Raw genomic sequence first — 24,033 nt, 5'->3', positions numbered from 1 at the left:
GGCTTCTCTATCTACCCCAAATTCATCCAAAAAATTCTCTACTGTCATTTTAATACCAGCTGTTATCATCACACTTGCTATATTTCAGTGTGCAAGATAAAACATGCTAAGATCTGAAAAAGTTGGCTGAATTCTTTCTTGTTGGAGCTTTGTTTGACCATATGGCACTGCCTCATAGATTAATTCATTACCAGTGTGCCTCCAGAATTTCCCTAAAACTTAATTTTCTACAATACTCCATATTTGCCAAGTCACTGAAAAAGAACGAGTAACATCTTTGTGCAAATACTGAATTATTAGTAATAAAATTGCAAATATTCACATATCCTTGATTTACCAGACAATCACAATTAGGCTGTCTTCTGCTTAAAAAAAAACTCTTCTCCTGTTATTATCTTCTCTAGCCATCTGTCCCCAGAAGATTATTGTTTGCTTTCTGATGATGGAATAGCCTAATAGTTGCCTTTTCCACAAAACTCCAAGTTTGCATAGCATGCTGAGAATGGTGTGGAATGAAAATCTGACCTAAGACGTCTATTTTTAAGCAAGAATCAAATGGCAGGCAAAATCCACCAATGAAGGCGGTTGACTTTTACTTATTTGTTTTGCTAAGGGTAATGGCAACAGAATCTGAGACGTTAGTAAGTATTTCATATAGCTAATAAACTACAGTTGACACATTCCCTGTCTACTGGACAGAAAAATTTTGTGGAAATAGCATTTTTGTTTTTATTGACCCATCTGAGGTCCCAGGTTTTACGCACTCATCTTCTAGTCAACTGTACTGATCATGGCTCCTCCTTGAAAGCCTGGACTATTTACAGAGCTCTTTACTGCTACAATTTCTAGATCTCTTTCTCTCTTCACATGTTGTGAAAATGCTGTTTATTTCCTGGTCTGCTGTTCAGAATTGAAACACATTGGGATGAAAACATAGACAACAGAAGTATTAAATTTGCTATAGTTTTGTAAGCAAAGAACTGTTAAAATCATTGTAAGAAGTTTGTCGGGTGATAATGTCCTTCTCTAATTTGTATTTTCAACCTTCAAACTAGAATTTTCTACTGATTTCATGGCTTAATAAATAGAAATAAATTTTATGCAGTGTGATAACAGGAATTCATTTTTTTATTTACGACATGCAATACCAGCTGCTTTTTCATTGTAATTCATCAAAGTAGATCTGTTTTACACAGTAATATTTTATTGAAACAAATATTGAATAACTCTTGGTCCCTCTCTGACATCTCCTTTCATCTTTACATACCTTCCCTTCACAAATCAAAACAGAAAATTAACACATTAACATTAGAAAATCTGATGTGCCCAAAATGATAGTGTTTTGTGCTTAGGTAGGTGGTTTGTTAGGGGGCATTTTAATTTATTTCTCATCTCTGATCCCCTCTCTAAATGATCACAGTACTTTCCAGAAGAAATCTCTTAGCCTTCCTATTTCTTATCATTGTGCTTCCGCAAACATTCACCGCACATTTAACCACCGCATCGTACGTCTCTGCTGAGCAGCACAGAGCCTCTATAGCCAGGTCAAAAGTACAGTAAATGCAGCTCAAGCTCTTTTACTGCTGCAGCTTTGTACTCCGTGTGCCTCCTGAAGGCAGAAAGTTTTCCTAGCTGCAGTTAGAACAAAAGGCACGATGTTGTCCCCCACACACCTACAGCCCCAGCTCTGTTGGACTGATGGAGTAACACTCACATTACATCCAAACACAGATATGCGAAATACTAGTACAGACTTTTGGAGTGTTAGGCTAATGCAACCTGAAGAAGACTTCTCTGAGGGCCTTTTCCTCTTCTGCTCAAATGTTTTAAGATGATAGCATGACCATAGGGCAAATCATGTTCCTAATTCTTTTTAATAATCTGATAAATCACCAGAATTCAATGCAATCAATATGCCACTCTCTTGTTGACAGCAAGTACCTTCTGACTTTCTAGACTTAAATCAAACTAAAAACTAAATTTTTGGTTTGTATATGACCCTAAACATTGTTATTACGAATTCTGACTCTTTACTTCATTCTCAATTCAGACTTGATCCAAACTTCTTTGTTGCCTAAGGCTGAGTGAAGAGACCTCTGCGTCTCCAGTGTGTTTATTTTCTCTGCGACTGAAATAAAATGTAAGCACAAATTCACAGACTTTTTTTCCTATTAGTTGTTTCTTATACCTTATGGTACAGACTTTTTTGTGCATGCAGTACACCATTAGGCTGTGTACTGTACTCTTAGTCTAGAAAAGAAATTCACAGCCCAAGAAGAGAAGGCCTTCCGCAATTAACTTCTAAGGCACCTAAAGGGTGTTTTCAGGTCCAGTGCAGTGCAAAGAACCTGAATTCACAAGGAGATGGGTTCTGCCTGACATGATACAGAATGAGTGCTCTTCAAGCTGGTGCTCCAGAGCAAGGACCATGACCGGGTATATTTGAAGGAGGTTATTCAAATGATGGATAAGGCAGGTGAAAACAAATAGCAAAAAACTGTTCTGCACTCCTGTGACATCAGTTGTCTTGACTGTGTCCTATTCTTCCATGCCATGCACACTTTCACTATTAATCATCTTTGTGTATTGTAATGGCACTCAGTGGGTCCAACTGGTCTAAAGAAAAGTTAAAAAGCAAAGATGAAACTGGTGTGCCTTTGAGGATGGAGAGTGAGAGTGAGACATTTTTCTTCCCTGGAAATCTGAAAGACACTCACATATGATGAACATACCTTCCATTTGTTAAAGGATTTTTCTTCTTCAGATCCCTTCCCCCGGAATGTGTTGCTAAGCCTTTTCCCCTCCCACTGTTATGTGCCAGAGACCCAAATGACTCTCACTTTAGCTGTCACAGTGCTAATTGCAGAGGGTTTGTGTTTTCACCAGTCCTTCTGCACACAGATGCACTAAATCCTCAGTTCCTGAGCCCAAATTCGCCCTTTCTGTAGCAGGCTTGAGATTTTGTTTGGTTCCCTGGAAGCAAACAAATTTTATCAGTTTATTCTGTTACAAATATGATTCTGCTTTTGGGCATTGCTATTTAACTGCTAGTCGATAGATACAAATGTGAAGTCTTTCCCTAAGGCAAATAACTTCTGCTTTTCTCCCCTATTTGTTTCAGTAACAGGGACTACCACCTCTTCATGAAATACTGTTAAAGTGCAGTACATTTTTCACCTTCATGACCTGAACTACAGTTCTCCGTAATGGTCACTTAAATTAATCCAGACTGGTATAGCTGGACTTTGGTGCTTCCGAGTTCTCTCTAATTCATTCAGTTTTCAGTTCAGCTACCAGTTGTGTCTTTAGTAGAGGTCTTAGATTGAAAATCAAACATAATGACAGTCCTCTTGATGGGCAGTGAACATCCTATGACACCTCAACCACCTACCTGCATGTTTAAACTCTATTTGTAATACAGACCACAGTCTTTTTGTGAACAGACTCCTTGATTTACAGTCTGCCAAATATTAGGAGGGGAGGTTATAAAGATCAGGAGTAGCTGAAAGGGTAATGCTGCTGAAACATAGAATATTTTCTCTTTTACTTGGCATATTTTCTTTTTTTTTTCTTTATAAATATTTTCAGAGACAGTGGATGATTTATTTTAAAGTGACCCTCATTCAAGGTTATGCTAGTGAGACAACTGTCTTTCTCTTTGATTTAGATGTTCCAGTCTTTCCTTTACGCAAAAACTATGTTGGTTTCATTTCCTTTATAACTAATCTTGCTCCCAGCGTTACCAGCACACTGACTCACCAGTTGTATCACTAGCAGGTAAGTGAGGGTTTACTAAATCTATCTAAAACTCAGAAAGCCTGCTTGGAGAAAGTAGTGAAAGATGCAATGTTATTTGTGGAATGAAGTGCCATATTTCTAATGTTCCCTAAAATCTTTCATCTTACAATCATTCTTCCCTAAAGCAAAATTTTGGCAGGTGTTTTATGCCTCTTTTATGAAGTTTGAGTAAGATTTTCCTCTTTACCACCTGAAGAAGTTAAGCTATACAGTCGGAAAGCTTTTGCTGAAATGTTTATCTTTTGGATACTGTTCTGCCTGCTTCATCTCAGTTTTTTCACTGCATCAGCCAGAGGTCACATGTCTCAGAGACTTTCTAACTGGTGATCAATGAGTCTTCTTCTGGAACCAGACTGGGAATTACGCAAGGAAGGCTACTCCTGCCAGGTACATTGTCGTATTCACTCTGCTGCAGGGAGACCGAATTCTGTTCTCACTTACTCTAGCGTAAATATTGAGCAAGTCCATTGATCTACCTGATTTTATTATAGGTTTTTAGGAGTACAACTGACAGAATACTTTGTGGTTTGGTGCATTCTAACTGCCAGTACTCTTAGATACTTAATCCTGTGTTGGTCTGCAGCATGCAGCAAAGGAAGGCAGAGGACAGCAGAGGTCTCCATCCTTGAAGGAGATGACCACAAGGAAAACTGGGGCAGAATAAATGCCTATATTTAACACATGTTGTTGTAGACAGCTGAACTAACGTTTATCGTCCGACTCTCCTTGTTACTTTTTTTTAGACCACAAGCAGAAGCCAAATGACACCACACAGACACACACACATACATGCATGTAGTTCTGGGATACCTGTGTGGAAATGGAAATACCTGTTCTACCACAGCACCATTGCCATGGGGCTCCACATGCTGATGCATGGAAAAGACAAGCTAGAATTACCTAATTTGGGATATCTTCATAAACCTCCCACACTTCTCCAGAGGTGGGTTTGGATGACAGCACACCTTTTTCAGTGAGACTTTGGCTACTTCTACCTGTCGCAGAAGACGTGCCAGCACTGGATGCTGACATGCAACCAGACTAAAGCTTTATGTGGCCACTAATCCAAATGCAAGCAGATTTTTATAGGTTTGTAAAATTCAGGTTTGATTCTTACCACATTTGTTTTCCTATTCATTATTTCTCCCTCTCGGATGGAGGTGTTTTCTTCACCCTGCCCACATCCTATAGGTTTCCCAGAGAAAGCAGCCATTTGTTGAATCCATGTTTTAATCACTGTCTTTTCAGTACTTTTACTTTCTAGCATAAAGAGATGTAAATATATTAGCTCAGTGGCAAGACAAAAAAACCACAATAGTGTTTTTAAGTAGCTCCCAGGAAAGAAGATCCTGCATTTTTCATGCGCTTTTTTTCAATAAGACATACCTGGGTTTACAAGCCAGTGCACTTAAACAGCAGTGAATGCACTATAAATCCACACCCTCATTTTCTGTCACTTAAAAGTATAAAATATTATTCCAAGGGTTCCATCTACTTGAAATATTGCTTTATTTGCAACTACTGGAGCAATCACAGCCAGAGAAAAAAATGGGTAGCTCCTAAAAAAACACCCAGGATGGCTGCTTTCTTTAGAGCAGAAATTCAGAACTTCTTTTGAAATGGTTAAATTATTTTTGTACAGGAGATTTCCTTGATGCTTGTTGACAGCATTTCTGTGATGGCACTATTACTGGCAAACTGAGTGATTTACTGGAAAGAATAACAACAGAGCAGTGGCCTCAGAAATGTCACTTGAAGGCCTCTTGATTGATTTTTACAATGATCTCAGAGGACTATTTGTCCTGTATTCAAATTCACTATTATTTTTCATTCCTTCTAGAAAGTTACAGCTATCCATAGGCTTAAAATTAATTTATTCTAGAAGCAAATAAGAAAGTATAGTGTAATCAAATGAGACTATGAAGTCTGGAGCAGAGTAACTAGTGTTTGAAAAAAACATGAATCAGCCTACTACAATCTTAATAGAGAAACATATGTTCCATAGGCATTGTAGCTTTTCACCAAGTCACTCAAATGGATTGAGACTGATCTACTAGAGTGAAGGATGTGACTGAAGGGTGTAAGTACATCACTTCCAAAGCAACTACCTGCATCAGGAGCAGCAGTGTTTGGGTTGTTTTTTTTTTTCCTTAGGTAGATTATGTTGTTACAAATGAGAATAGACTAATAATAATATTTCTTGATGTACCACAAGTTTACAAAGCTACAGCAGCTTTACAGAGAGTGAGACTCCATGTTTAAAAAAAACCCAAACTACTCTCATGATCACATATACTGTCCATCTGCAAAGAGAGGGGAAACCTTCACTGAATTTCATTTCCGTCCCTGATATCTGTGTATTAAATGACTTCTACAAGTTCTCCCTACCCAGGGTACAGTGTGCTGTCTGCACTGGTGGGAAGGCCCCTACAAAGGTCAAGTACTGGATGAGGAAGCAAAACCCCAGTCACTGGTGCATTAGTGCATTTACAGCCCTCAGTTTTTAAGTTCTAGTTTTTCTCTCTCTGTAGATCGCTCATTTTCAATAAATTATCCACACACACTTGGTGCGAAGAGGGTCATTTCACTGACGACTTTGTGAGCATTCTATGTTTATGCCTCATGACAAGTGTTTTTATATAAGCTCCAACATTCTGTGCATTTTTTTTTTAGTTTCAGATATTGAGATAACAGCATAGCTTACAGTCTCAGCAGTTGTATGTGAAAAATGATACTGCTGCAGGGAGTTAATCAATTAGAAAGCATTTCCTGACTTTTCAGCTTTAATTCATTTTTCTCACTGTCCTTTTAATGACCCTTGTCATTTCCTTCATAAACATCCTAAATAATTCCTTTTCGTCTCTGCTATTGCAAAGATTTTTTTTTAAATATATTGAGAACTCAGTCCATCTTTTCTTAATCACTCTTACTTTCAGTATCTTTGCTAAAATAGCCAGGGCTATGGATGTTTTGAAAGAAGCTACACTGGCATTGTATAGAGAGAAGCAGTCCTGGCAAATAAGTTTCTGCATAGCTTAGATGCTTTACTGCATTTTTTGTTGTTGACAACAAAATCATGGCATACTGAATAAACCTAAGCTTAAATATGAATGAAGAAATCTTTCCTGAAAGTGACATTTTTCCTTATTCATAAAACAAACATGTAACTGTGTTATTTTAAAGTTGATCTTAAGGGGAAAAGAAAAAGAAGTATCCATAAGGAATAAACCTATCTTTCAGATTTTCATCTGTATTGTTTGCAAGACCTCCAGTCTGTCCAGTTTCTTTTTACACAGTTTGCAAAGTCAGGAAAAAACTTCATATATGGAATTGTGTTCAATGTATACATACATATCTGACACTTAAAATTTCAGCAAGTCTAATGCACAGCTTAATTTCTCTCTAGAAATGCTGCTTACCAGGCAGCCACAGCTGTAATCATGAGTAACATTTTGCTAGTAATTAGCCCAGTTGGAACACATGTGGCTTTAGATGCAACAATATTTTTTCTGTGTTTAGCTTGTGTACGTACACACTTCAATATTTTTTCCTCTTTGATGTTTTTTTCAAAAAGTATAGTCTGTATGTCTATCAGTGTGAAGTTAGTTCTAAGAAAGTACTAGACACTGAAGTCATATGGGACATATATTCATTATTCTGATGCTGTAAATCTCCACGACAAACAGCAGTGAACACTCTTATACAACAAACATTTATCTAGGTCTGATGCTACTTCATGACATTGAAATTAGGCTACATAATATTATACAGTGTCTTGGGCACATGTGAGAAGCCAGAATAGCTGTAATCAGTCATTAATACCTTACTAACCCTATTTTGTTGAACACTAGAGGGAGATCAAAGCGAAAAAATAAATTATCTAATAGATTATGGATACTAACTGGAGTTGTTCATAAAATCTCAACTGATGAGAAGAAGAAACACCAGGTATGACAGTATCTCAATTTTTCATCATAGTTTTCATATATCCTTATTTGGTGTTGGTTTGCCTACAATGAAATTTTAAAGAATGAAAAAAAGAATAATTAGAAGGAAAAGGACTGTGTTTGTATCAATACCTCAATTAATGTATTCTGTATTAGTTTTTTATATGACATACATTTACTTCAATGAGATGATAGAGGTTTTAGCAACTGAAAAATGAAACAGAAGCACAGTCCAACTATCTCACTGTTCTCTGAACATATGGTACTTTGTTCTAGTACGTACCTACAGCTGTGTTTCTGCAAGACCTTCCCTAGAAATAGCTCTTTCTGTCAGACTAACGGCAAGCAACTGAGACTGTTCACATTCAGAACAGGATGGAAATTAATGCTGTCACTTTTTTGCCATTACAACTGTCATTTTGTTCAGTCTTTGCTGAACAAAGTTTGTAATATAAAACGCATATTTAAAAATACAGACCTTTTTTTGCACTAAATTTACCAAATGCTTGCTTTTTTGCCCTCTCAGTTACTGCTGGGAAATACCAATGCTTTCAGCAGGATTCCCAAAGGAAGGGCCCTTAGGGCCTTGAATAGTTTCCTAAGAAGCAGGACCTGGTTAATCAGCCCTTGCGGAGGAGGAACCCTGGTGTCCAAGTTTCACAACCAAGGAACTACTCATGCTGCAGTTTTTACAGAGATTGTTACGCTGATAGGGATGCCTGAGCTGGATGGAAACAGTGTTGGCACTGCTAGAAATGTAGTTATTGACAAAGAGGTCACAAAGTTAGGGTTACTTTACCCTGAGTAAACTGCTATGTGTGGTAGGTTGTTTGTATACACTCAAGGGAGATGGCAGCAGTGAGAGAGCAGGAGCAGAGAGAAAAGCAGATGGGAAGGGAGAGCTGGAAATTTGCCTTTCAGCCTGGCAAGCTGCTAAACTGGCTCAGGGCTTGCTGTGAAACCATAACCTCTCACAGAGTTACCAATCATCAGCTCTCCTCCACACACACAAAAAATACTCCTCCAAGCTTCACTTCACAAAAAGGAGCAATATTTGTACATTATTGAACAACTGTGCTGCCACCAAAGTTAAGCAGCAGCTTCTCAGAATCTTCCTGCACGATTTGGGTCTGTTTAATAAATGGTAAGAGATTTAAAATCCAGGCCATCTGAGAAAACTATTTCCTTCAAGAGTTTAACAATTGCAGCTGATGATGTTTCCCATGTAATCTGCTACTGTTCATCAAGCAGACAGATTTCTGGTTTGTTTTTTTTTATGCAGGGTATGCTGAGTTACCTTAAGCACAGTCAACCTAGAAGTCAGTAAGATACTGAGACAGCCAACGGTCTTCGCTTTAGCTATGGCCAGAAAAGTTAGGTGAGGTAGAGCAGGCAACTAGCAAGCTGACAGAGCCCTCAGGAGTCTGTAAATATTGTAGAGTAATTCCTCTGACTCAGTTACTTTTAAAACCTGCAAAGAGCCATATAACATGCAGGGCAAGGCAGAATCAGGCTCTGTGTGTTCTTTTTCACTTGCTCGCTCAGGGCTAAGCCCAGCTGGTAGACAAAGAAATGCCCGTTAGAAAGTGTAGGGAACATCCTGTCCTCATAGCTTACCTTCCAATAACAGACTCAGTACCCTTTGTCTCCGTGAAAGCCATTACTTACCTACTGAAGAAAAAAGTTGCTCCTTTTACTTATTTTACAACTTTAAAAACTAAGCCTCCACATCTTTGTTTTGAAGTGGCTTGCTTCCTTCTTAAATGCCTTGTATATACGTAAAAGCTGGAAATAAGGAAAAAAGGTAATTACCCATATTTTTTTGACAAATGTATTTTGATACAAATTTGTAACAGCTTGAATGGAAGTGACTGAAAATGTGTATAGCTCCCATCCACTGAACATGGGAGTCATGCTGTCATTGTCAGAAAAAGGTCGCCCTAAGCAGCCCCAGACAGTATAACCAGTCACACACAGCTTTCCTGACCACCTCCACAAGCGATTAATGTTCCACTGTGACCAAGTTTTAGAAGGAGAACCAAGCTGAAGGGATCACCACATGCCCTGATGCTCAAGGCGCTTTTATTTAAGCCAATGAGTGTTTTTACACTGGATAGCTTTGGGGATGGAATGATAGAGATAATGACATCAGAAGGCATTTGTAAACACATGGGAGACTTTTCTGGATTGAGAAAAGTTCATGGTATTTTAAGTGACGAATAAGAACTTCTGTATATACTGAATGGAATGTGAAGTATACTGCACATATTGTGTGTGAAACACGTAACACTTGTTCTTTTTCATTCCTAATAAACTACTTTTTTTGAAAAACTATATGTACATAGAAGGACAGGGAATTAATACATTTCGTGGTTCTAGAAACAAATCATTGCATCTACACAATTGGTCAGTTATCCCAGCTGTTTTGTGCAGTCCAAAAGCAGAAGAGATTGCTCAATACCCTTTCAGGTTTGATTTACTTCCAGCTGTTTAGAGAGCAAATACAGCTTGGGGTGTCTCCAACAAAGTGAGGTATGGTTTTCCATCATTATAGCTCACAGCTGAAATTACTTTTGTTGCTATTACAGCTGACAAGGCCAGTTTATGTAACATTTTGGGATTGAGGGAACTGTGTTGTTTATTTATTGAATGCTTTTCATCGAATAAAAAAAAATAAAATCAAGTGCAGACCTATTACTCCCAGACCTTTCAGGTGCTAAGTCATTGCATTTACACTGTAAAGAAAATTGAATTTTTGTAATCAATGGGCACTGGGCATACAGGAGAGAATTATGCTTTTTGTCCAAGGCTAATCCTGCATGGTGCTGAGAGCTCCCAGCATCCATGGAGGCATTCTCAGCATTGTCACAAGCTGAAGTTCTGGGGCTGGCTATTAGCTGTGTAATATATACCCGTGCAAACACGCTTTGCAAGTGTCAGAGTGTTGTAAAGAGCCAAGCCATAATCATGGTGAATGAATACAATTGGCAAGTACTCCAAATTGTATTTGTTGCCTAAGTTTGTACAATAGTGTCAGTGTAGTTTCCAGTCCTGGCTTCCAGTCTCCCAGTTTCCTCCTTCATCTTGCTTTAGGTAACTACAAATCAAACAGAAATTGCTGACAATATTACTAATGTATGCGCTTTTCGTAACTTCACTATTGCCATCAGCTCATTGCCCATTATAGCAGCTCAGGAGACTGTCTCTTTCTAGATAAATAATGTTTCAGAATATCCAGTGTTACTGAGCTGTTGATTTCTCCCTCCAGGACCTAATTTAAACATGAAAAAGAATGGGTTGAGGCTTTTTCAGTTTTTGTGATACAGCTGCATTTGCAAATGTGTTTCAAACTTAAAGGGTCTTCTTTGTCATTTATTGCTTTTTGACTGTTTTACATTTCTTTCTACAGTCAGGTAAACTTATTCTTAGACTGTGAATGACCTGAAGAAACATAAAATCCAAATAGTTCAGCCGGTACCAGGAAAAAATGATTGAAGCATAAGGCACTTTTTTATGCTTAAATTGTTGTGTTCTATTTTTAACAATTTGGACACATAAACACTAGCTGTGAAAGGCTGACTTTGCAGATACCTGCAAAAGATAAATCTGAGGTCTTTCAGAGACTGGTGTTGGTGAGTGGTATGAACCCTTTATCTGGCCAATGCAGCGATGAAGCAAACTGGAAAGGTTTTAACAGTGGAGAAGAAATCTGCTGCATCCAAGCTGTCTCTGGTAGTGCAAGCAACACAGGAGGGTAAACTTTTTTTACCTAATGATTATTTATAGCTTTGTGTGAAATGACTTTGGCTTTAATTTCTGTAGCCAGTGGAAATATGCATCCAAGCTCCAAGGTGTCTCCTTTTTTCATTAGCTTTTAGGACACACTGAGGTTACTCATCATGTTCACAATAGCTTTACATCCTCTGTGTAGTCTGTCTGTCCTAACCTACTTAGAAGTGTTAAACTGCTTCATGCACACTACCTGGTAGATCTGCAGCAGTGAAAGAATCCTGTAAATGTGGGACGTACTGCAGATGTGTGATATAACATGTGTTACATAGGTCAAGCACTGGATTTACAACCTGTGTACAAGAGTGTATACACAGATCTTCCTGTCTGGGAGGTCTGAGACAGAAATATGACCGTGCACCACACTGAAGCATCATGAAAGGAGGTAATTGGAAATATCCTTCATGGAACCCTAATAAAATAGTGTGCAATAGCCAGGTATACATGCTGAAATGAGAATCTCTGAAATATGAATGTCTTTCTGGCTTGCTATTAGTTGTCTGAAAACAACATTAAGTGGTATAATGTAATTATTCAGTTTACTGCAACTGCTCTAAATCCCTTGTAAGTTCTCTGCTCTAACCAAACGCTGTACTTAATGTGAAGTTACTGTAAAATGATAAGCAGCAGATGTAATATATCATGCAATTCATAATACTGTATGTTTTCAGTGAAGGAACCTTCATGTTTGTCAGGCAGATTAGTTCAGCAGTATGACTATATCAGCAAAGAAGCATTATTGCAAAACAGTTCTGAGAGAATACTAACTTAACAGATGCATTTTTGCCAACTAATTGTCCTGTTTAAATCCCACTGAAATCAGGATTTGTCTGAAGTGTCTGTGTTGACTTTCAATTAAGAGTGAAAATTAAGTTGTTGAACAGTTTGCTAGATTAGATATCGTAAAACTTAACTATGATAGTATCTCTAGGTGAGAATAGGAAAAACATATTGTTACAAAAACATTGCTGAGTCTCTTATTCGTGTTAGTAACTCCTTACTTCACATACTGGTCAAGGCTGATGTAATTGTATTTATCTGGGAATGTCCCCACATCATGCAGTGCAATACAGTTCACTTACTCCACCACACAGCCTGTGTTTTCAGACAAGCATTGTTACTCTCTTGAATGCTTTCTCTTAAGTGAGCTTGTTTCAATTGATTTCATGATGGTTGGTGGTCCAAGTCTCAGCATTCTTCTTCCACAGGTAGCACCATACTGGCAATCTCAGCAGATAACGTTAGCAAACAGGTCGAAAACCTATTTTCCATTGAAAAGTGGCCAAATACATTCATCAGCATCAAGGCTAATCATATTCAAGCAGCAGTTCAGCTGTCCTGATAGTCACTGACACTTGCAGAGGGCATTGTTTGTGTAGAAAGTAGTTAAAACTTTTGACTTCTCCCTTTGAAACAGTAGTAGAGTGTATTACGGCATTCGGCAGCCATAACTATGAACAAAGGTCTGAAGGAATTTCAAGACTTACTGGTATGAAAGGGACAAACAATTAGAAGCTGTTTTGAATTTAAAAACAGAGGGAGAATATATCAGTTCCTTAAAAAAGGGGACATTCCAAATAGCAACTGCATTCGTGTTTCTCACATGGGGCTATAAAAACTACCAAAAAAAGTATGGGTAATATCCAAGCTAAATTAATATCACATCCATTTGTACATTAATGAAAAGCCTAAAAAGCCTAATCCTTTGTAAAGATTCATATATGCTTTAATGTAGTTTAGATCGGAATAATTATGGAGAAAGAAAAACATTTTCTTGAAGCTGAAATAAACATTTGGTCTTTTCGATAGTTGTAAAATACAGCCAAGAAAAGATTGTACTTAGGATCTTAATCTGCATTAGAAATATGTCCATGAAATCAAAAGACGGTTTCAATTTACATGAAAAGAAAGCCTCTCACTGATATCCAACATGCCTCAGAAAAATATCAATATTTACAAATGTTCACATCTAAATTGAGGGCATTTAATTTCACCGTCAACAGTGTGGTGGTAAACATGTTACCGTCCTGGACAACAGTTTATCTTGGCATTGGTCTCATTTGTGTCTAAGAATACTGCAAATCTTGTGAGAAATGCCAGACTTTCTCAAAGCAAACATCTGGGCCAGTAAAGATTGCCAAGCTCTTGAAGTCTGTCAGATCAGTTTCAGTAAATGTGGAATGCTCATTGGTAAAGAAAACTACATATATTTTTTAAAATTGCTTTGAAGCTAAAAGAGAACTTATACTTTGTTTTCCCCTAAGGCTCAGCGAAGCCTGGAGCAGCTTATTTTATTCAAAGCAACTTTGCCTCTCTCTGATGTAGATATATGTTCATTCCATTGCAATAGGTGGTATTTCTAATGTCTATTTTTGCTGTATCTCTGTGGTAAATTTCTTCTTGATATTTATGTTTCTACACGTTTTATTTTAGGAGAAATTCAAAACATTTCAGTTAAGTCTTAAAATTGCTCCAGATGAAGGAGAAAGCCTTCATCAAAAGAATGGTCTGACTGACAGGTCAGTTTGAGAATAAAGCCAAGCCTGAGAAACAACAGCCCAGAATCTTTCCACGACCAGAAGAAATGAGCACTGAGAGACCTTCTAACCTAATCAAACACCCAGGGCAGACAAGCATTCCTTCCCTCAAAAATATAAGTGATTACTCCTTAAATATCACTGACTGCATCCAGGTCGTGGTGCCAGAGGAAGTTTTTTTCACCATTGCTGCTGGAATACTGGAAAATCTGCTTGTCCTTATTGCTGTTGTTAGAAATAAGAATTGGCACTTGCCCATGTACTTCTTCATTTGCAGTTTAGCCGTTTCAGACATGTTAGGTAGCTTGTACAAAACTCTGGAGTACATCTTTATCATCTTGTGCAAGATAGGGTACCTGACACCTCGTGGGGACTTTGAGAAAAAGCTGGATGATGCCATGGATTCCATGTTCATTCTGTCTTTACTGGGGTCGATTTTCAGCTTGTTAGCTATTGCAGCAGACAGATACATCACTATCTTCTATGCTTTGCGGTACCATAACATCATGACACTGAAAAGAGCCTTGGTTATCTTCGCAATCATTTGGACATTCTGTGCTGGCAGTAGCATTGCCATTGCCCTCTTCTCCTATGAAGCAGCAACAGTCATTCCCTTCACCATCCTGTTCCCTTTAATGATGTTTTTTATACTGTGCCTCTATGTCCATATGTTCCTGCTGGCTCGGTCTCATGCTAAAAAGACCGCCTCGCTGCCAACCAGCACAGTCCATCAAAGAACGAACATGAAAGGAGCCATTACACTGACCATTTTCCTTGGAGTTTTCCTTTGCTGTTGGGCCCCTTTTGTTCTTCACATCCTCTTAGCAAGGTTTTGCCCACATAACCCTTACTGTGCCTGCTACATGTCCATTTTCCACGTGAATGGGACTCTCGTAATGTGCAATGCGATCATCGACCCTATGATTTTTGCATTCCGAAGCCCAGAATTACGGAGTACATTTAAGAAGAAGTTCTGCTGTGCCAGATCAACCTGGAACTGGTAAACACTTCATGAAAAGTGAAGATTATAGAAGCACACCTATGGGGTGCTGTGCAACAGCTGTTTGCAGAGTTAAAAGTGCTAACAATTATGCCCAAAGTAATATTATGCTTGTAGGATACTGTCAGTGATTTCCAGAGGGCTACCAAAGAATGCATAAAAACTATATACACAAATCTTTTCCAACTGGACCTCCAGAAATATTACTGATGAAGTTAATTCTGCTGACAATTTTCATGCAAGTAAAAAAGTAACTACATCTTAACTATCTTTTGTCACTTCGGAAAGTGCAGAAGTTCATCTTCTGCAGCAAGTATTGCATAACCTCAGAGATGAGTTTGTGCCAACCCATTTTGTATCAGTAATTTCAATTTAAGGTGTATACTACTTTAAAATTCTGTTGTTTAAATAACAGTGAAATGAATGTTTGTTTCTAAACTGCACATTTATATAGAAGTCTGTTATAAAGCAGAAAATATGGACATGTAATTGGATTTTGCTGGAAAAGTGAATTCATGACTGTACTTTAACATCTAGTCTCCTTAAAATCATGCAATTAGTGCTTTCTAAGTTTCAAAAATAACTTTTGGAGTGCGAGTCGAAGAGAAGAAGATATTTTGGCTTAAAAGCTATTTTTAGTGACTGAAGAGGTTTTTCCAGCATACAGTTGTTGTGGCAGCAAAGGCAGGTTTTGAATTTTGCAACCCCAAAGTCATGTCTGGACTAGCAGAGGGAATTGCTGAGTTTGCCAGGTCCCTGTTGGAAGTCTCTGGGCCAGTTTGCTTTAATAAAAGAATAAGTTTCTCAGACAATAAAAGAAATTTGATTAAGCCATGACTTTCTAAACCTGCCACAACAAAGAATTCAAAAAATAAAATACCAGAGAGAAAATTCAAAGACCTCCAAGGAACCCAGTCACCCGGAGAAGGAACCAGCTAGCCAGTCTGGGAGGGTGCTAGAAAGCAGTTTGTAGTTTACAACATTCCAGTGAGAAAATTTCGAATTGTCCCAGCCAAAGTAATACAGAACTCATAAAAGTTTAAGGCAGAATAGTTTTCAACAGCAAAACATCCTGAAGCAGTTCAGAGCATATGGTGAGGAATTAACCTCACAATAATTCAGTGGTTATTCAGCTGTGCCAGAGGCAGAATATTTAGTAAGAGACAGCCATGAAACTGAGAAAGCCAAAGCATGGCTAGAACAAGAAGGAGAGGAAAAGATACAATCTATTAGAATTCATAGATAAATAGAATAATTTACTCTTATGGAACACTAACAAAAATAGGAATTTCAAGATATATGGAATGTGTACCAGACCACACATATTCAGGTGGACAGGCTTACAGATAAAGATAGAAGAAAGGGACAATAAGTCTGAAAGCTTCTATAGAACTAAGCAAAGAAAATATATTAAATGAGAAAAGAGATACTAAAATGAAAAATTTTGAACCCTATATATTTGTTACAAAAAAAGGTTTATCTATAAAATTCAAGTTCAGAATGGAGTTCAGATAGACTCACACATTTTATTCTAATAAGAATTTTTTCCTTTCCATCAAAAGCAGAACAAATGTAAAGCTGCACAGCAAGAAATTACTGTTAGACCTGAAAAAAAAAATATAATATTAAAGACAAGGCAAAAGAAAAGACCTACAGTACCATAATACCCCGTGCACACAGTTGATGAGCTTCAAAATGATATAAAATATTGGACAGAAAATTGTGATTTAGGTAGCCCTTACATTAACTCTGTAACACATGAAATATGTATTAAATGCACCTTCCCTCAAAACTTTATTTTCCATCTGCTTCCCTAAATCAGACGTAGTTAAGACAGCCAGGTAATCTCCACCATGTTAGAAGGCAATGTCTCCATGTTCAGACTGAGATCTCCAAGTATAAATTTTAATAAAATACGTATAATAAAAACCTAACTTATAACTTCTAAACATGGAAAAGTAATCATTAAAGAATGTACATTTAGCACTGCAAAGAGGAATGTTCAAGACAGACTCATGTCAAAATCCAAAATTCAGCAGTAAAATATAAGATCATTTGCAAAGGACTGCTCATCTTGTGGAGACATAGGCAGTTTCGGCTAGGAAAGGGACAAATGTGAGAGCCCAGGCTGGGGGTGGACATGGACATGGCTACAGCAGGACCCAGCTGGGGCCACAAGATGCTGCTTCCTTCTACCACACCTGCATGTGGCATCTCAGAGTAGTCCTGAGACAGGGCTGGCTTGGTCTGCAGGAAACAGGACAGCTTAGACCTGGCTGCCTTCAGCCCTCATCTGACTGCCCCCACCTACACAGGTCTCAGGAACTGGTTGGCACCCACCTTCCTCGTGGCATCCCCAGGCCCAGGGGAAAGAGGAGGACAGACCCTAGGAGCCAGAGCATAGCTCTCATCCCTGCACTTCCAGCTCTTTGCTTTGCAACAAGGACCTGGGCTCCTACCTTGCTGCAAAGTGTGGCTTCCAGGCTGTGCCAAGGGGAGAGCAGCCTTGTGGAGTCCTGGCTGGACGAGAGTGGACATAGCTTGGTGCGTTGAGCAACCCAGGTTCCGATCCGGAGGTGAGCCTTGGGAGCGGCGAACACGGAACCCTGCTGGGAAGGTAGAGCGACGAGCTCGGGACACTGGAGCAGGGGGAACGTCACCGTTTCCTGCCACACTGTCACTTCCTTCCTGCCACGCTGTTGTTTCCTGCCACAGTACTGTTTTCACATCGAGATGCAGCTCTGCACCAATCACAACGAGTTGCAGTAGTTTTGCCTATATATGGATTGGGGGTTTGACTAATCAGATGCTGTAACAGTTTTGCTATATAAACCTTGGTTTTGCTGACTAATAAAGGTGAACGATCATACTCATATTGGGGTCACATCGTTACAACGTTTCTGTAACCCACGCCAACACAGCCTGAGCCGAGGAGCTTGGATGAGGCACTATGCCAACCCTCATCCCAGACCTCCAGCCTGCCTTGCAGGTTCGCCACTGCCTTGTTTATGCCACAGCCTCAGGACATGGCTGGGAGTGGTGGCACTCTCCTGCCATGGTCCCAGACCCACACTAGGAGCCCTCGGACAGCCTGTGTGGGGCACAGACGGCTCACCAGGCAGCTGGGCTCACTCTCTCCTTTCCATTACCCGTGCCTCAGCTTCACCCTTGACCTAAGACCCAAAGGGCACCTAAGATAAGAACTTCAGCTACAAAACCAGTCCTACAGCACACTTTTGATCCCCTTCCTCTCAGCCCCACTTCAAGGCCAGAGCACACTGTCCTCCAGTAACCCAGCACCTATCCACTCCTTCCCAGCCTGTCCCACTGCCTTTCTCAGCACCATCCCCAAGCTTCCAGCCACTGTTCACCTGCAAAACACAGAGCAGCTGGGGTTATGTAGGTTATGGCCCAGTGAGATTTCTTTTCAAAAACAAGGAGTCAACACTTAGGCAGCAAATTTTTGGCAGGTTTTACCCCACATTGTTGTCACTGGCTTGCAAGTATTTCTGCAGGTACCAACATTGGATCTCAGGTTGCTGTGGGATCCAAGCACCGTCAGGAAGGGGTTCCTACCTAAAGTTACCAGGAATTAATTGCCTATTCTTTGTAGCTTACCTAAAAGCCTGAGCAACACTTAAACTTGTGGCTTGAGGTTGTCTTTAAACTGGTGAGGTTATGTCTTTAAACAGTCAATGGCTGTTACTGTTAGACTGTGTGTCTAACATCCAGACAGCCAGCAAGGTGGGGAAAAAAACTGCTACGTAAGGGGATCTAAGACAAAGCACAGAGAGAACAGGCTTGTAAATTATGAGAACTGCCTGTTGTTCTCCATTTTTAATGGGTTAAGGACAACAGAACTTGCCGTGTTCTCAATGTAAATTCAGAAGAAATGCAGATCCTATGCATTTGCAATACAGCTGAAATCTGCAACAGAATATTAGATCTCAAGCTGAGCCTAAGAGTCGTGTAAAAGAGTCAATACAAAATTTGAAAGACACATATAAAAACTTTTTTTTCTTTAGTGTGCACTAGTTATGACTAAATTGAGCATTCTTTTGAAAATATTTCATTTCAGAGGCGGCAGAGTCAGGAAGAGCACAAAATATTCTTGAATAAAAAAGCTTCTTGGAATATTTTCATTTTCAAGTCTGCCAGCATTTGTTGCGTGTCAGCAGATGGATAAATCTCCATATGTTATCTCCTAATTGGCTGTAAATTTGGCTTGCGTTTTAGCTGTTGTGCAGTCTCCAAGCAAATAGTTTTTTCTGTTTGACATACTAATATCTACCTGTATTTCCCTGTGTTGTGCTTCGAACAGATTCTTTAAACCATGATTTGCAAAGCTTTCATTGTATTGTACTGAAGTCACTCGAAACTCATATAAACATAAATTAATGTATAACAATGAATGCTTTTCTCAGATTTGGGGACTTTCCTTCATCTGCCCAGCTTTAAATTACAAGTGTCTAGGGGGCAAAACTGTACCTTAGCTTTGGAAGAAAGTTCATCTTGGATCCTACCAGAAGCTAATAAGCCTGGAAGGAAAATCCAGTCCCTTGCCTTGTCACAGGCAACACTACAATTGGTGTTTCATTTGGAAGGGCCCACAGAACTTCACCATGCCTATGGCAACAAAACATTTCCTAGTCACTTACCGCAAAAGCGAAGAAGAAAAGCTCCTCCTCTGTTTCTGTTGTTTTGAACTGAACTTCATGTTCAGGAACAAAGTGAACAAATCTGATAAAGGCACCCAGGGGAATTAATTCCACTGAAGCAGTCAGTATGCCTGTGAGATGCACTGTTTAATTTTGTTCACAAAATAGCAAGACAAATATAGTTTATTTGTGAGAAAATATAGAGTTTATTTATGTGAGAAAATCTTGTTTCCATGAATTATGGTCTTGGGCAAGACTTTCAGAAAAATAGGTGTCACCTATTAGCTGAAAAAAAATTCAGTTTTTCAAACAATATTGAAGCAACTGAAGAAGAAGTTTGAATTGAAGTGCAGAACACTGTCAAAGGCAAGCAATACTTATTTATTTATAATATTTGTTTATAATATGAGTTGAGTCAAATGTTAGCCTTCTCTTTAAAAATCTCAAGCAAGATACTTCATATAGAGTCATATAAAATTATGGGCAAGGAAAACAATGAAAGCATCTTAAAGTACCGATTTATCATGAGACACAATACTGCTTGCAATAGTACTGAATTGCAATTATGTTCACAACCTTATTGATTTGGTTGATTTTTTGGATTTTGTTTACCTTGGAGGCTTGGAACTTTCAGCACTTTTTCTTCAGTACTAAACCTCTACATTTCAAGCGAATACTTTCTCTAAAAATATCTTTTTAAATCAAATTTCTATGAAACTCTTCAAATGATACGTTTATACAAACAGAATCTATTCCCCAAGTAGGCACAGAGTCTGTTTTATAATTCTCTCAAGGTAATTACAGCAGATAGCCATCTATGAATATATTACATGTTCATCATTCAGTAATGCTTTGATATAGCCTCGTTTGAAGTGTCACTTTTACAGAAGACACAATGCCATTGTGAGCTTCTGATTCAAAGAGGATGACTGACTTACAGTACAATTCTGGAGAAAATGAGTGTAACCATTTAAGAAAACTTTTCATCTCCACTTGAAAGCAGTTTCTTCATGTCTACAAATCCCCTCAAATTGCTGTTGTAACACAAAGATCACACTTTCGAACTGTCACACATAGTCTAATGAGTGACCATTAGCTATCAAGTAATTCTGAATAACTCAGCTGAAGTACAAATGCTTAGCGAGTAATTGAAATTATTTATTGCTTTCCATAATTTTTTTATTTTTAGACCATGAGACAGGTTTGTTACTCCACATTCCATTGCTTCAGCAGCACCTTTACGCTGCCAGTAAAGTCAACAGTCCTTCAACAGTTACACCTAAACTTCGTATGAACTGTCTGAATAAAGGTAGAGCTAGTCAAAAACCATTTGCTAATGAGAGGAGTTACTTCACCAGCAACTTTACACCCCCTGACAACCTGACCGAGGATGGAGGAGAAGGAGAGTGTGGCCTGGGTGGATACTTGTGTTGAGAATTCAGCTGTGGTAAGTCAGGTGCATGATTTACGTGGATACCCGAACAGCCCAGTTATCCATATGGCTGTATAGAAAGGTTTCCAGAACAAAAAGCCAGGCCGCACTGTGTGCATCTTTACAGGTCAACAACTCGATCCAGCACCATGGCCCTGAGGCTCTGCCAGCCCTGCCTGTCCCTGCCCACCCTTGCATCTCCCCCGGACCCTGCTCACAGCCCAGGACCCTGTGCCAGCCCCCCAGAACCATCAGCCCCTGCCTCAGTGACGCCGCAGCAGGGCCAGTCTCCAGCTCCTCACAGCCCTGTCCTGCATGGCCACGGGCCGACCCGCAGGCCCACGTCCTGGCCCAGCCTCACGCCATCCCCAGGGAGCTGCCTGATGCCTGGGCTGGGGCTGCCCCAGGGCTGGGGCTGCCCTGCTCCTGGTTGGGGCTGTGGGACGAGTCCTGACTGCCAGGCCCTGCCCTGACAGAACCCAGAGGAGCCCCATGGCCACCGGCATGGAGCCCCCCGCATTACTTGCAGCTGTTAATTGCAAACAGGCAGTTAAGAGCCATTTTCACAGAATCTGAAACTGCGCAGGAGTCTCTGCGGCACAGCATGAGAGTATTCAGCTCTGCAGGGAGCCTCCATATCAGCATAACACCGTGTAGTTTAATACAGTCTCTAAAGCCAGCAGGAAATATCTTCAGCCCCTTTAAAATCCTGTCACGTAAGTTATTCTGGCTAATTGTCCCCTTCCTGACAATATAAATTTGGTCTCAGTATTTGGAGGCATTGAAAGTCTAGGGTAGATGTCTTCAATTCAAAACTAGCTTCCCAGGCATTCCTGTAGCTACTCACTTTCAAAAATTAATTGATACTATCCACCATGCTAAATATGCATTTGAGCTTTCCGTTGAATTTTAAAGAATGATCTCCAGTGTCTGCTTCACTGATGTATCATTTCAGTCTTACAGTCTAAAGTCAATGCATTTTCATTTACTTGAGAAATGAAACCACAGCCAAGCAATTTGGGCAATCACATCATCTGGTGTGGCAGCTAAATCTGTCTTAACTGCCAGTCTGTGCAACGAAGAAAAAAGGAAGAGAGAAAAAAGTTCTTCAGCCCGGCACAGAGTGGTCTGTATCAGAGGGCAAGCCAAGAGTCACCGATGGAGTCCTCAGGTCTCTCATCCGTGCTTTGCTTCCTCTCAGATCACAGCAGAGCCTGCATAAGAGGGGGGAATACGGATAAAAGGGAGCTGCTGGCTCCTGGGTGAGCAGGCAGATGAAAGAAGGGCAGCCTTGCAAGCGAGAGCTGACTGGTTAATAAGGGGTTGAGACTGTCAGCGCTTCCCATTACAGGAGATGACACTAGGGGTTGTTAGAAGTCGAGGAACAGGCCCAAGGAAAAGGGTCACTGAAGAAAAATAATTTTTTGAAAGAACGGTGTTAAATGATCTAAATAAATTGTTCAGCCTTTTTTTATACATAAGGATCTTTACTGAAAGCTTTGTCTGGGAGGCTCAGGAGTATCAGGAGCATGAGAGAGCTCCTCAGGCAGACGGGTCCGTGGGCTCCCAGGATGGAAGAGTTCCCAGCAAAGCCAGGGTCAGGCTAGAAGGGAATGGGGGCAGTGCTGAGACCTGGATGGGAAGTAAGAAGTAAATTAATTCTTTCTTTCTTTCTTTCTTGCTTGCTTCCTTCCTTCTTGCTTGCTTGCTTGCTTGCTTGCTTGCTTCCTTCCTTCCTTCCTTCCTTCCTTCCTTCCTTCCTTCCTTCCTTTCTTTCCTTTCTTCCTTCCTCTTCCTTCCTTCCTTCCTTCCCTTCCTTCCTTCCTTCCTTCCTTCCTTCCTTCCTTCCTTCCTTCCTTCCTTCCTTCCTTCCTTCCTTCCTTCCTTCCTTCCTTCCTTCTTCCTTCCTTCCTTCCTTCCTTCTTTCCTTCCTTCCTTCCTTTCCTCTTCCTTCCTTCCTTCCTTCCTTCCTTCCTTCCTTCCTTCCTTCCTTCCTTCTCTCTTTCTTTCTTTTCTTTCTTTCTTTCTTTCTTTCTTTCTTTCTTTCTTTCTTTCTTTCTTTCTTTTCTTTCTTTCTTTCTTTCTTCTTTCTTTCTTTCTTTCTTTTCTTCTTTCTTTCTTTCTTTCTTTCTTTCTTTCTTTCTTTCTTTCTTTCTTTCTTTCTTTCTTTCTTTCTTTCTTTCTTCCTTCCTTCCTTCCTTCCTTCCTTCCTTTCTTTCTTTTTCCTTCCTTCCTTCCTTCCTTCCTTCCTTCCTTCCTTCCTTCCTTCCTTCCTTCCTTCCTTCCTTCCTTCCTTCCTTCCTTCCTTCCTTCCTTCCTTCCTTCCTTCCTTCCCTCCTTTCTTTTTTCTTCCTTCCTTCCTTCCTTCCTTCCTTCCTTCCTTCCTTCCTTCCTTCCTTCCTTCCTTCCTTCCTTCCTTCCTTCCTTCCTTCCTTCCTTCCTTCCTTCCTTCCTTTCCTTTCCTTTCCTTTCCTTTCCTTTCCTTTCCTTTCCTTTCCTTTCCTTTTCCTTTCCTTTCCTTTCCTTTCCTTTCCTTTCCTTTCCTTTCCTTTCCTTCACGCAAGCAAGCAAGCAAGCAAGCAAGCAAGCAAGCAAGCCTCCAGATAGCTCCCACCCAGAAGGGGCTAGCCTGGAAAGCTGTTGCTCAGCTTCATCTGCCCATGGCACTGCTCTCACAAGCACACAGAGACTGGGGGTGCTTGCTTGCTTTGCCACCTCAAACTTCAAACGTAGCCCGGGGGTCCCTGCCGAGCGCCTCCTGCAACCCCTGCCCCGAAAGTGCAAACATCTCCAGATAGCTCCCACCCACAAGGGGCTAGCCTGGAAAGCTGTTGCTCAGCCTCATCTGCCCATGGCACTGCTCACACAGGCG

At 40.0% G+C, this 24,033-nt stretch overlaps 1 protein-coding gene across 1 annotated transcript; it reads left to right on the top strand.

The window, feature by feature from the left end:
- The first annotated feature begins 14,118 nt into the window (after nucleotides 1-14,118).
- Nucleotides 14,119-15,075, top strand: LOC142365600 (adrenocorticotropic hormone receptor-like). The gene has a single exon (XM_075446521.1). It carries the CDS (start codon nucleotides 14,119-14,121, stop codon nucleotides 15,073-15,075), a length of 957 nt encoding a protein of 318 aa, XP_075302636.1.
- Nucleotides 15,076-24,033: the final 8,958 nt, after the last annotated feature.

Source organism: Opisthocomus hoazin, chromosome W (genome assembly GCF_030867145.1).
Source record: "Opisthocomus hoazin isolate bOpiHoa1 chromosome W, bOpiHoa1.hap1, whole genome shotgun sequence".
NCBI classification, from domain to species: Eukaryota; Metazoa; Chordata; class Aves; order Opisthocomiformes; family Opisthocomidae; genus Opisthocomus; species Opisthocomus hoazin.
The sequence above is the reverse complement of the archived record's forward strand: the minus strand, read 5'-3'. Positions and strand labels throughout refer to the sequence as shown.